General features: G+C 35.4%; 2 protein-coding genes across 2 annotated transcripts in view; both read left to right on the forward strand.

Moving 5' to 3' along the window:
- The window catches only part of LOC119744975 (macrophage mannose receptor 1-like), a 38,213-nt gene extending 33,760 nt beyond the window's left edge, over positions 1–4,453 (forward strand). Inside the window, exon 24 of the mRNA XM_038221199.1 lies at positions 3,803–4,453. Coding sequence (XP_038077127.1) covers positions 3,803–3,861 — 59 coding nt within the window. The 3' untranslated portion in view covers positions 3,862–4,453. The remainder of the gene's footprint in view (positions 1–3,802) is intronic.
- A 1,736-nt stretch (positions 4,454–6,189) lies between these two features.
- Positions 6,190–12,027, forward strand: LOC119746078. The gene is made up of 7 exons (XM_038222867.1): positions 6,190–6,407; positions 8,345–8,396; positions 8,807–8,901; positions 10,575–10,690; positions 11,096–11,180; positions 11,361–11,577; positions 11,936–12,027. Exons 1-7 carry the CDS (start codon positions 6,360–6,362, stop codon positions 12,025–12,027), a joined length of 705 nt encoding a protein of 234 aa, XP_038078795.1. The 5' UTR covers positions 6,190–6,359.
- The last annotated feature ends 207 nt before the right edge of the window (positions 12,028–12,234 follow it).

Here is a 12,234-nt window from a genome sequence, read left to right on the forward strand (position 1 = left end):
GTTTGTTTCAAATTGATTCATTTCTCCAAATGTCTGTGTTTATGATTTCATGATTTGTATACAGTACAACAATAAAAGTGTGTGACCGAATGTGTATTTATATATATTATATTTAACCCCTTACAATTTTAGAATTTTCATAAAAATGTAAGGTTAACCCCTTAATTTAAACATTAAATTTTGCCCAATTTTACTCAAAAAAGCAAGGTTAACCCCTTACTTCTGGAATTGTTCAGAAACATCTGATTTTGCCAAATTTTGCTAAAATGTGCACCCACTTAACAAGGTTAACCCCTTCTGTGATTTTCCAGAAACATCTGATTTTGCCCAATTTTGCTAAAAATGCAAGGTTTACCCCTTACAATTTTAGATGTCTCATTAAAATCTGATTTAGCCCAATTTTGCTTAAATTGCAAGGTTAACCCCTTACAATTTGAAATTTTTATAAACATTTAATTGTGTCCAATTTTACTCAAAAAGCAAGGTTAACCCCTTACATCTGGAATTTTCTAGAAACATGTGAAACCCCTTACAATTGTAAATTTTTCAGAAACATCTGATTTTGCCAAATTTTGCTAAAATGTGCACCCATTTAACAAGGTTAACCCCTTACTTCTGGAATTTTCCAGAAGCATCTGATTCTGCCCAATTGTGCTAAAAATGCAAGGTTAACCCCCTACAATTTTAGATTTCTCATAAAAATCTGATTCTGCCCAATTTTGCTAAAAATGCAAGGTTAACCCCTTACAATTTGAAATCTTCATCAACATTTAATTGTGCCCAATTTTACTCAATAAGCAAGGTTAACCCCTTACATCTGGAATTTTCCAGAAACATGTGAAACCCCTTACAATTGTACATTTTTCAGAAACATCTGATTTTGCCAAATTTTGCTAAAATGTGCACCCACTTAACAAGGTTAACCCCTTACTTCTGTGACTTTCCAGAAACATCTGATTTTGCCCAATTTTGCTCAAAATGCAAGGTTAACCCCTCACAATCTGAAATGTTTCATAAAAATCTGATTTTGCCCAATTTTGCTAAAAATGCAAGGTTAACCCCTTACAATTTTAGATTTCTCATAAAAAAATCTGATTTTGCCCAATTTTGCTAAAACTGCAAGGTTAACCCCTTACGATTTGAAATTTTTATAAAACATTTAATTGTACCAAATTTTACTCAAAAAGCAAGGTTAACCCCTTACATCTGGAATTTTTCATAAACATGTGATTTTGCCCAATTTTGCTAAAATATGCAAGGTTAACCCCTTACAATTTTAGATTTCTCATAAAAATCTGATTCTGTCCAATTTTGCTAAAACTGCAAGGTTAACCCCTTACAATCTGAAATTTTCCAGAAACATGTGATTTTGCCCTATTTTGCTAATAAATGCAAGGTTAACCCCTTACAATTGTAAGTTTTTCAGAAACATCTGATTTTGCCAAATTTTGCTTAAATATGCAAGGTTAACCCCTTACAATTTAAAATTTTTCATGAATTCTGATTTTGCCGAATTTTGCTGAAAACGCAAGATTAACCCCTTACAATCTGAAATTTTCCAGAAACATCTGATTGTGCCGTATTTTGCAAAAAAATGCAAGGTTAACCCCTTACAATTTGAAATTTTCATAAACATTTAATTTTGCCCAATTTAACTCAAAAAAGCAAGGTTAACCCCTTACAATTTGGAATTTTTCATAAACATCTGATTTTGCCCAATTTTGCTAAAATATGCAAGGTTAACCCCTTACAATTTTCGATTTCTCATAAAAATCTGATTTTGCCCAATTTTGCTAAAAATGCAAAGTTAACCCTTTACAATTTTAGATTTCTCATAAAAATCTGATTCTGCCCAATTTTGCTAAAAACGCAAGGTTAACCCCTTACAATCTGAAATTTTCCAGAAACATCTGATTTTGCTGTATTTTGCAAAAAATGCAAGGTTAACCCCTTACAATTTGAAATTTTCATAAACATTTAATTTTGCCCAATTTAACTCAAAAAAGCAATTTGAAATTTTTCATAAACATCTGATTTTGCCCAATTTTGCAAAAATATGCAAGGTTAACCCCTTACAATTTTAGATTTCTCATAAAAATCTGATTCTGTCCAATTTGGCTAAAACTGCAAGGTTAACCCCTTACAATTTGAAATTTTTATTAACATTTAATTGTGCCCAATTTTACTCAAAAAGCAAGGTTATCCCCTTACAATTTTAGATTTCTCATAAAAATCTGATTCTGCCTAATTTGCTAAAAATGCAAGGTTACCCCTTACAACCTTAGATTTTTCAAAAAATCTGATTTTGCCCAATTTTGCTAAAAATGTAAGGTTAAGCACTTACAATTTGAAATTTCCAATAAACATTCAATTTTGCCAAATTTTACTCAAAAAGCAAGGTTTACCCCTTACAACTTGAATTTTTCAGAAAAATCTGATTTTGCCCAATTTTGCTAAAATATGCAAGGTTAACCCCCTTACAATTTTCGATTTCTCATAAAAATCTGATTTTGCCCAATTTTGCTAAAAATGCAAAGTTAACCCTTTACAATTTTAGATTTCTCATAAAAATCTGATTCTGCCCAATTTTGCTAAAAACGCAAGGTTAACCACTTACAATCTGAAATTTTCCAGAAACATCTGATTTTGCTGTATTTTGCAAAAAATGCAAGGTTAACCCCTTACAATTTGAAATTTTCATAAACATTTAATTTTGCCCAATTTAACTCAAAAAAGCAAGGTTAACCCTTACAATTTGAAATTTTTCATAAACATCTGATTTTGCCCAATTTTGCAAAAATATGCAAGGTTAACCCCTTACAATTTTAGATTTCTCATAAAAATCTGATTCTGCCCAATTTTGCTTAAAACGCAAGGTTAACCCCTTACAATCTGAAATTTTCCAGAAACATCTGATTTTGCTGTATTTTGCAAAAAATGCAAGGTTAACCCCTTACAATTTGAAATTTTCATAAACATTTAATTTTGCCCAATTTAACTCAAAAAAGCAAGGTTAACCCTTACAATTTGAAATTTTTCATAAACATCTGATTTTGCCCAATTTTGCAAAAATATGCAAGGTTAACCCCTTACAATTTGAAATTTTTATTAACATTTAATTGTGCCCAATTTTACTCAAAAAGCAAGGTTATCCCCTTACAATTTTAGATTTCTCATAAAAATCTGATTCTGCTTAATTTGCTAAAAATGCAAGGTTACCCCTTACAACCTTAGATTTTTCAAAAAAAATCTGATTTTGCCCAATTTTGCTAAAAATGTAAGGTTAAGCACTTACAATTTGAAATTTCCAATAAACATTCAATTTTGCCAAATTTTACTCAAAAAGCAAGGTTTACCCCTTACAACTTGAATTTTTCAGAAAAATCTGATTTTGCCCAATTTTGCAGAAAATGCAAGGTTTAACCCCTAACAATTTTAAATTTTTCATAAACATCCGATTTTCCCCAATTTTGCTAAAAATGCAAGGTTAACCCCTAACAATTTGAAATTTTTCACAAACATCTGATTTTTCCCATTTTTGACAAAAACGCAAAGTTAACCCCTTACAATCTGAAATTGTTCATAAAAACCTGATTTTGCCCAATTTTGCAAAAAATGCAAGGTTAACAAACCCCTTACAATTTGAAGTTTTTCTGATAAAAATGCATTTCAATCCCACAAAACTCTCTCTTTGTGTTAAACCGTCAAGGGAGTACTCCTGCATTCATCAGATGAGTCCATATACGTAGCAGTAGCAGCAGCCGTCAGTGAACTTATGCATATGTTATTTCTTTTTGTGCAGTTGCTGGATGGTTGTCTATCCTCTTGACTGGAGCTGTCATCTTGTTTGCCAGACGTTAAAGAAGTTTCTAGTCTTCACAGTGCCTTGCGTCAGTAGGAACAGCATCTGGGCACCCGTCTGATCACCCAATTCCTATGATGATATCCTTAGTGTCTTTATGAAATGCAGTTGCATTGATAGCTGGACACAAGGATTGACAATGAGCATAAACAAAAACAAACATGACTCAAATACACAAATATGTTTGAATTGTACAAATATTCAATCAATCCATATTAAATCAAATTTTCAGGATTCTTGTGATTTCAGATTTCATTTAGTTTGCAAATTAAACTACATTGTATTTCTACAATTTGAAGACTCATGTGGCCATTATAAATGTCACTTTTTAAGATATCCTTGCCTGGGGAGTTAAGATAACCAAAAAAAATTGAATGATGCAAAACAGTAACAATACTTAGTTCTGCAATTTGTAATGAAACTGTTTAACAGTAACAAGTCATTCAGAAGGAGAATCTACAAAGTAAATTGACAAGAGTAAGACTTGATACACATCTGATTTCGCCCATTTCGCTAAAAATACAAAGTTAAACCTAACAATTTGAAATTTTTCATAAAAATCCAACAATTTGAAATTGTTCATAAACATCTGATTTTGCCCATTTTTGGCAAAAATACAAAGTTAACCCCTTACAATTTGAAATTGTTCATAAAAACCTGATTTTGCCCAATTTTGCTCAAAATGCATGGTTAAGCCCTTACAATCTGAAATGTTTCATAAAAATCAGATTTTGCCCAATTTTGCCACAAATGCAAGGTTAACCCCTTACTATTAAAAATGTTTCATAAACGCCTGATTTTGCCCAATTTTGCTTTAAATGCAAGGTTAACCCCTTACAATTTGAGGTTTTTGATAACCATCTGACTTTGTCAAATTTCGGGATAAAAATTCAAGGTTAACCCCTTACAATTGTAACTTGTTCGTGAACATCTGATTTTGCCCAATTTTGCTACAAATTCAAGGTTAACCCCTTACAATTTGAAATTTTTCATAAATATCTGATTTTGCCCAATTTCGCTAAAAATACAAACTTGCATTTTTAGCAAAATTTTGGCAAAATCAGGTTTATATGAACAATTTCAGATTAGGGGTTAACTCTGCATTTTTGTTAAAAATTGGCAAAATCAGATGTTTATGAAAAATTTCAGATTGTAAGGGGTTAACTTTGTATTTTTAGCGAAATACAGTACCTGTATGGCATTCTTGAGGTTGGAGGTTCACATCCCATTATTTTTATTTAATTTCTTTTCAACGCTTAACCTTATCATGTAACCAGCAAATATTTTGTAAATTCTGTAATTATGTTTACCATATGTTGCAGATAATTAAACCAATCAATCCAAACAAGCATTATATAAGATTTTTTTTAACTAAAAGAGCTGCTGTCTCTGTAAAGAAATTTCTAAAGGAAAACATTGTCTATTAGAAATATATTCTAATTGTTAAAGTAGCTGTCTTAGGTTAGCTCTTAAATAGATGGATCGATTGATTCTCAAGATGAATAATTCTTGTGCTTTGTTGCAGATATTCTTTTATTGCATAAGCTTGTCAATTTTAAAAAGGTTGACTTTTTGGTTTGTATTTGCTTGAAGTGAATGTGTAGTAAATATCAAATATAAGCTTATAGTAACGTTTGATGAACAACATTCTTTTCAAGTTTACATTAATAACATTAATTCTTTATTCTCTCTGTATGAGACTAAATTGTATAAACTATAGATTAGAGATGAAATAGCTATACCTGTACTTTCATTCTTGTATTCGCATTTTAAATTTCAAATGCATGCTATTATACCGTTTCATCATGCTGTTATATTACTTTTTGTGGATCGAATAAAGTGAGCAATAAGTCGTCCATCATTTTTGCGTTGAGTGTTTTAATTTGATGTGTTTCTTGTGGATCTTCATCTAATGGAGCGATGTTCTTCAGTTGATTACTTAATTTTAGTATAATATTTGTTGCTTTTCTATGGGAAAAAAATGTACTTTGTAGTATCTGACGATTGATGTGGACACCAGCCTCGTGTTCCAAGTTAATCCTAGATGCCCGAAAATTCATCCCTATGCGTCACAGTAATTTAGTATACATGTATGTGTAGCTGTATGGTCACAACCCACATTTTATGTTAGTGACGTCACATCTCGCGGAACAATAAAGACGCAATGATTGGATCATAGATGTTATGAAAAGTATTGTGAAGTCATTGGCTGTCGTTGCGTGAAACGCGTACGTTGTGTCCGAGTACCAAAGTGAATACGTCACGCGCACAAAATGCGTGTGAAAGATATTGGCGCGTGATTCAGCAACGCGCGCGTACTCCATTCGTTTGCACTACACTTTCTGGTTCTAAATGACGTCACACTTCGATACTATACACAAATTTGAACATGTTTCATTTTGCTCTCCCAAATCTCGCCTGTTAAATTTGCAACTGGAAGCCAACGATTACCGCTTCAATTAATGATCTAGATCTACTACGGCTACAGCTGTTAAAAATGGCATTCATTGGAAAACCTGTAAGGCAACAAGCAGTGGGAGAAGCGGTATGTTTTCATTTGGTTTTTAATTGTAGCTTTCGGTTATGGAGAAGGCCTAATAAGTTTCTCTCCTTTCGGACACGGGGCTATCTTCTTAACTGTGACGTCATCATCTTGTACTGTGACGTGGCCTGCGCCCCATGTTGGGCGCTTGCATTTCATTGTTACACTGTTTGTTTCAAACATAAACTTGGAAGAACAAACTTATGATTCAACTTTGTTTCGAATTGGGTGAGAAATCAGGCCCTGTGAATTTCAGACAGAGCATCGAAGTTTATTCCGAAAGAGATAATTTTCATTAATGACGATCACAGAAGACAGTATGAGGGTTGCTGAAGGTCCGGGATCTTCGACAAAAGGAGATAAAGTGGGTGCATTTCCAGCATTTCTACTTTTTCTAACTATTTTACCTCGCTCCTACTTTTCCTGCTTGTACTTTTTTTTTTAAATTCCTACTTTTCCTATTTCTTCCTACTGTTTGTTCCACAACTCCGAAAAATGAAATGTCATGGAATATGTTACTGTCATGTACTATACAATGAACGGCGTGGGTGTAGGAGTTCTGCAACTGTACTTCCAAGAGCTTAGTTGAGGATGGAGTACAACAATATTTTAATTGTGTTGTGAGTACAGAACGTGCCAAAATGAGGCTTAGGATACTGTGGACATGGGCGAGTACAACGTAAGCTACTCATATAGCCCGCAAAATAAGTCCTTTCTTGTGTCTCATTGTTTAACAAAATTATTGTGAACCAACTTTTCTCCTTTTTTCATCTGGGTCTGCTTGAAAGCCTGATATCGTTTCGCTGTTTCGTTGATACATTCTTACGTGTCTTCAATAACTTTTCACAGGTTCACAGGCCTGTGGCTATATTAGACAGAAGTTTTCTCATAAAAGATTCTTACTTTAATTTCCTTAAAACACTTTCACATGCCGCACCAACCAGGCGCGGTTCTACGGGGGGGGGGGGGGCTAAGGGGGGCTGTAGCCCCCCAAAAATTTTGTCTAACCCCCCAAAATAAATTCCATAAAAAAAATTGCATTAGCAAAAAGAAGGATTGTGATGTACATGTGAACGGTCTCCCCTTAAAGAAGAAATAGCTGTGACAAGGGTGCATTAGTTAATATAGTGCAAGGGTGGATCCAGGAGGGGGGGGGGGCTAAGGGGGGCTGTAGCCCCCCAAAATTTTGTCTAACCCCCCAAAATAAATTCCATAAAAAAAATTGCATTAGCAAAAAGAAGGATTGTGATGTACATGTGAACGGTCTCCCCTTAAAGAAGAAATAGCTGTGACAAGGGTGCATTAGTTAATATAGTGCAAGGGTGGATCCAGGAGGGGGGGGGGGGGGGGGGGGGGGGGGGGCAAAGGGGGCCATCGCCCCCCCCCCAAAAAAAACGAAACCAATTTTTAATTTTTTTTTATGTGACATCGCAATAAAGGCAGGCAATGAGTACACCACCATCTCTTCCTCAAAAACAATTGGTTAAAGTGGTCAGAAATTGCCACAGATCGCACCACAGAGCATCTAGAATCCAAAAATTGTTCAGGGCCCTTAAGCGGGCCCCGAACCCCACGCCGTAATTTTTTGGACCCACTTTTTTGGGGGACCAAAATTTTTTTTGGCCCCTGCTATAGTGTGAATGATTTTAGGATTTTATTGGCGCTCCCCGTTGAAAATATGAGCCCCCCCCCCCCCCCCCCACCACCACCACCACCACCTATTGGTTTTCGGAGGCCTAAGTGTCTGGAAAAAAATAACCGGTCAACATTTCAGCACGCCTCCCTGAAAAAAAATTCTGGATCCACCGTGCTAGCCCCCCCCCCCCCCCCCAAAAAAAAATATTGGTTCTAGAACCGCACCTGGCACCAACGGAATTACTAGTTTAATAATCAACACATTTCAATGCCAACGAAATCCATGGTTGCTGTTTACTTTGTAGGCGCAGTCGAAATTCAAGCAGGATCTTTCCCGCTTTGAGCAAAGTGTGAAAGGTAGGCTATAAATTCGTCACCTTGTAACTACCATGATCCTCCTTACTTAGGCCCATACGAGGCCGGCATCAAGCTTAATGATCTGATACATGTACATAAAGGCATCATTGACGGCTGGATGCACACACAGCAGTTCTTGATAACGATCTGTTGGTGACTTGGAAGATCAGAGGAATAAAATTTCGCATTAAAAAATATGTTATGTCGATAAATATGGCATCACATTTTGATATGGTTTGTGCAGTATTCTTCCTGCCTTACATCTCATGCACATGCGAAGGTGCTGATCAGGTTTTGCCGCTCTACTTTCCTTAACATAAAAAAAACTACAGGAAAACACTCTCGAAGCTTGAATAACCTTTGAATTTTATACCGCGAATTTTCTTTCATATAAACGATTTATTCTGAAGAGATGCAAACCTGCCTGAAAGCGCTGAATGAAACAGTGGCTGAGCAGTACAGTGAATCTCTCCCACGAGCGAATGAATTCCAACGCGCTCTCCAGGTATAGTTCTTTAAAATTATAGTGCTTTAGAAATTATTAACCTATTTCTGTGACAACACACTATTGTACTATTGTTAAAAGTGTAGATTATTTGTACGAATGTACAGTTTACTGAAGATAATTTTAGGAATCTACACTTTACTGTAGATTATTTTTAAGAATCTACAGTTTTTGTTGTGAATAACCTCTGCAAACAATTCCATGTATAAACGGGACTCAGGGGCCTACGAGATTTTTGAAAGTCACAGTCCACTTTAAAATAAAAAGAAATCGAAGTTTCATTGGAACTCAAAAATGTACGAATTCCGAAAGAGTTTAATCGAAAGAATTTGACATGTAGCCGATTTAAAAATGTTCTCTTTGGATTGTTTAATTTGCCGCGCTGAAATGTTTAAGTTAATTTACAGTGGCGATTATAAATTTTAACTTAAAATCCAGTGTAAAATATTCTATTGAATATATTTTCAATTCTCTTTATTATTTTTTAATCTTATTTTTATATTTAAAAAAAAAATATTATCTATTTTTATGTTTAAAGTTTCAATGATTTTTTTAATCGTTTGTCTTTAAACTCGCATTATAAAAAAAAATCAATCAGTGGATATCCCTTGGTTAAAGTTTATGTTCACATATTTAATTTCAGTTTTATCATTATTTCTCTGTCTATTTATTACTGGCTTGTGAAACAAAGACCATTAACGAAAGGACAATCCTGAAGAGAATGGACGAATAACTAAAGAAATCAAATGGCACTTACCGAATCAATACTTCTCAGAATATATTCCGAAGTAATGTATTTTCCGAAGTAATGTATTTTCCAAACAAAGTTATTTCCTCTGATGAGTGAGATGGTGATATTCCGATGTGTACTCCATAATAAATATCAAGGTACACAATGTGGTTCTCCATTGAATGGCAATGACATGTGGTTCCACAAATCAAGAGTTCTGTGCACATAATGAGTTGCTTGCCAAACGTCTTCTTGTGGTTGGTGTTAAAACTCCTCATAGCAGATAAAAGATAACGTCAAAAGCATGTAGTAGTTTCAGAATCCAGTATAATCCCGTAGCTGTAACATATACCATGTATACTATCCATTTGGCTTTGGGAGTAAGGAAGACAGTGTGTTTGCACTAAACACCAGTAATTGTGAATGTGTGTGTCACTAGGACAAATGCACTGTGCATGTGATGAATGGAACAGAACTGATGTGCACCCATTCGAAGGGTTAACAATAGGATCATGATGAAAGCACTAGGGCCAGGCAAAGTTGATTAAGGAGAATGGACGAGGAACTGTAGTTTCGTGCCAAGTGTGGACGAGGCGAAGCCGAGTCTATTCTGGCACGAATCTGCAGTTCCCTGTCTATTCTCCGACTTAATAATATGCAAATAAGGCCCCTGGTTTTCCACAATATCCACATTTGTGAATAAGTGTAGATTCGTACAATTTAACTATTGGTCATCAGCCAGAATTCAGCCGGATTTGTTCAGGCTTCAAAGCATACTTGCCCGCAGGCTTCTGCACAATCATCAGAATTCCTGATACAAGAACTAATAAACCGAAAATGTAGCTGTCTCTTTTCTTTTCAACTCTAAACAATAAATGATTCGTTTGCGTGTATTTCTGACGAGAACTTCATCACTACGAGGTTTTCCTTGTGTTTTGCGTAGGATGAAAACACTCTGGTTGAAAACTTTATCAAGGATACAGACGATGTTCAGGATCAGTTACGTCAATACCTCCATGATTACGGTAATGGAGAGGCAGACTCTTCTGATGTATCAAGGTACGCAGAAATTTATAGACGCATCTAAAAAACTAAAACAAAAATAAAAGGCCGAAACATACGAGTTTGACATAATATCTATGGCAATGCACATTATCCAGTCCAAGGCGTTTCATTAGGGCTTTTTATTTTGGAAGAGAGGGGGAACATAGACATCTGGATAGCGTATGGCCTTTCCACCTTTTTTTTAAAGGTTCCCTTTTAGTAGCTTGAAGAGTTTTCCCCTTCATAATTTAGCTTTGTCGCGGCCAAACGAATCTTTATGCACATTTAGAAAATCTGGTAATCCTATAATTAAGAAATTCATGAGAAGCAAACCCACTGATTTCCCACGGACTCAAGATATTATGATACAAATTTGTTTCTATTGTAAGGGAATAATCCTGATTTTTTTTCTCTATTCAGCGCAAACAGATCGAGTGAATTCAACACTTCGGTACTGGGGGCAATGTTCAGGGGACAAAACGTATTTTTTTCGGAAAGTTTCAAGGTATGATTTTCTTACTTGTTCTTCACTTTTTAATAAAACCGTGTTTCTGTTGATGACACCGGAATAACACCGGAATAATCACGACCTAAAGCAAAACAACAGTTCAAAATAAATGCAGTATTCTTTCATGAACTCGGAGCAAAGATCAACCAGGTTTAATTTTGTCTCGGCCAAAAAAAGGTATCGCAGGTACTTATGGACATCGTATCGCAGACCAAACACACGCCCACCTCACGTGAGATCAAACTGACTCGCGAACTGCAAGAAAAACTGGAAGTGAAGGAACCGGTACGAGGGCCGCCGGCTGCTAGTATGGCCGTGTCTCCCTTCGCTGCAGGGCTAGGGCACCGTGGACCTGGCTCATTGATCGGTGGCGCATACAGCAGCCAACCTCCTCGTAAGTGTTTGGCACAAATTAGGAAAAGTATTCTGGGATCGCTAAATCCAGCTATTTAATAACAAAAAACAAACCAGATTAATAAAAGTCCATAACATCCAAACCGAATGGATATTGATATCAAGAAGGAAAACGTGACATTAATTACGAGGAGCTCCTTAATGAACATAAAAATCAGAAGTCTTCTGTGTAGCAATTTCAAAGCTTTGCTTAATGATGGTGCTCAAGAAATGTAAGGAAAAATGGTAGTTGATCAGTATTCACAGTAAAAAGTTCCCCCTAACAGAACTTCTTTATCTGTCGTCTATTTTTCTCTAATTTTAAATCGATTACAAATCTGTGTCCGTTGTTCGTGCAGAATCCAAAGGCCCTTCGATCCAAGTCAAGCCAGCTTCTCGCTTCAGCACACCGCCCTCAACGGTCACTGGCAGTAAAAGAATCTACATCTAAAACCTACATGTTTACTGACTTAATACCCCAACCCATATGTGCTTGCCCTAAAAATATTCGGTTGCCAATTCAACAACTGTTATTTTCGACAAGGATATGTATTTCTTTCTGCAAATGTAATGAATAGCGTACTTTTAAGCACTTTTCATGGGACAAAAAAATCGAAAGCAAGACAAATTGACCAAAGAAAAACCCAGAAACCGGGAG

Source organism: Patiria miniata, unplaced genomic scaffold (genome assembly GCF_015706575.1).
Source record: "Patiria miniata isolate m_02_andy unplaced genomic scaffold, ASM1570657v1 HiC_scaffold_7, whole genome shotgun sequence".
Taxonomy (NCBI): domain Eukaryota; kingdom Metazoa; phylum Echinodermata; class Asteroidea; order Valvatida; family Asterinidae; genus Patiria; species Patiria miniata.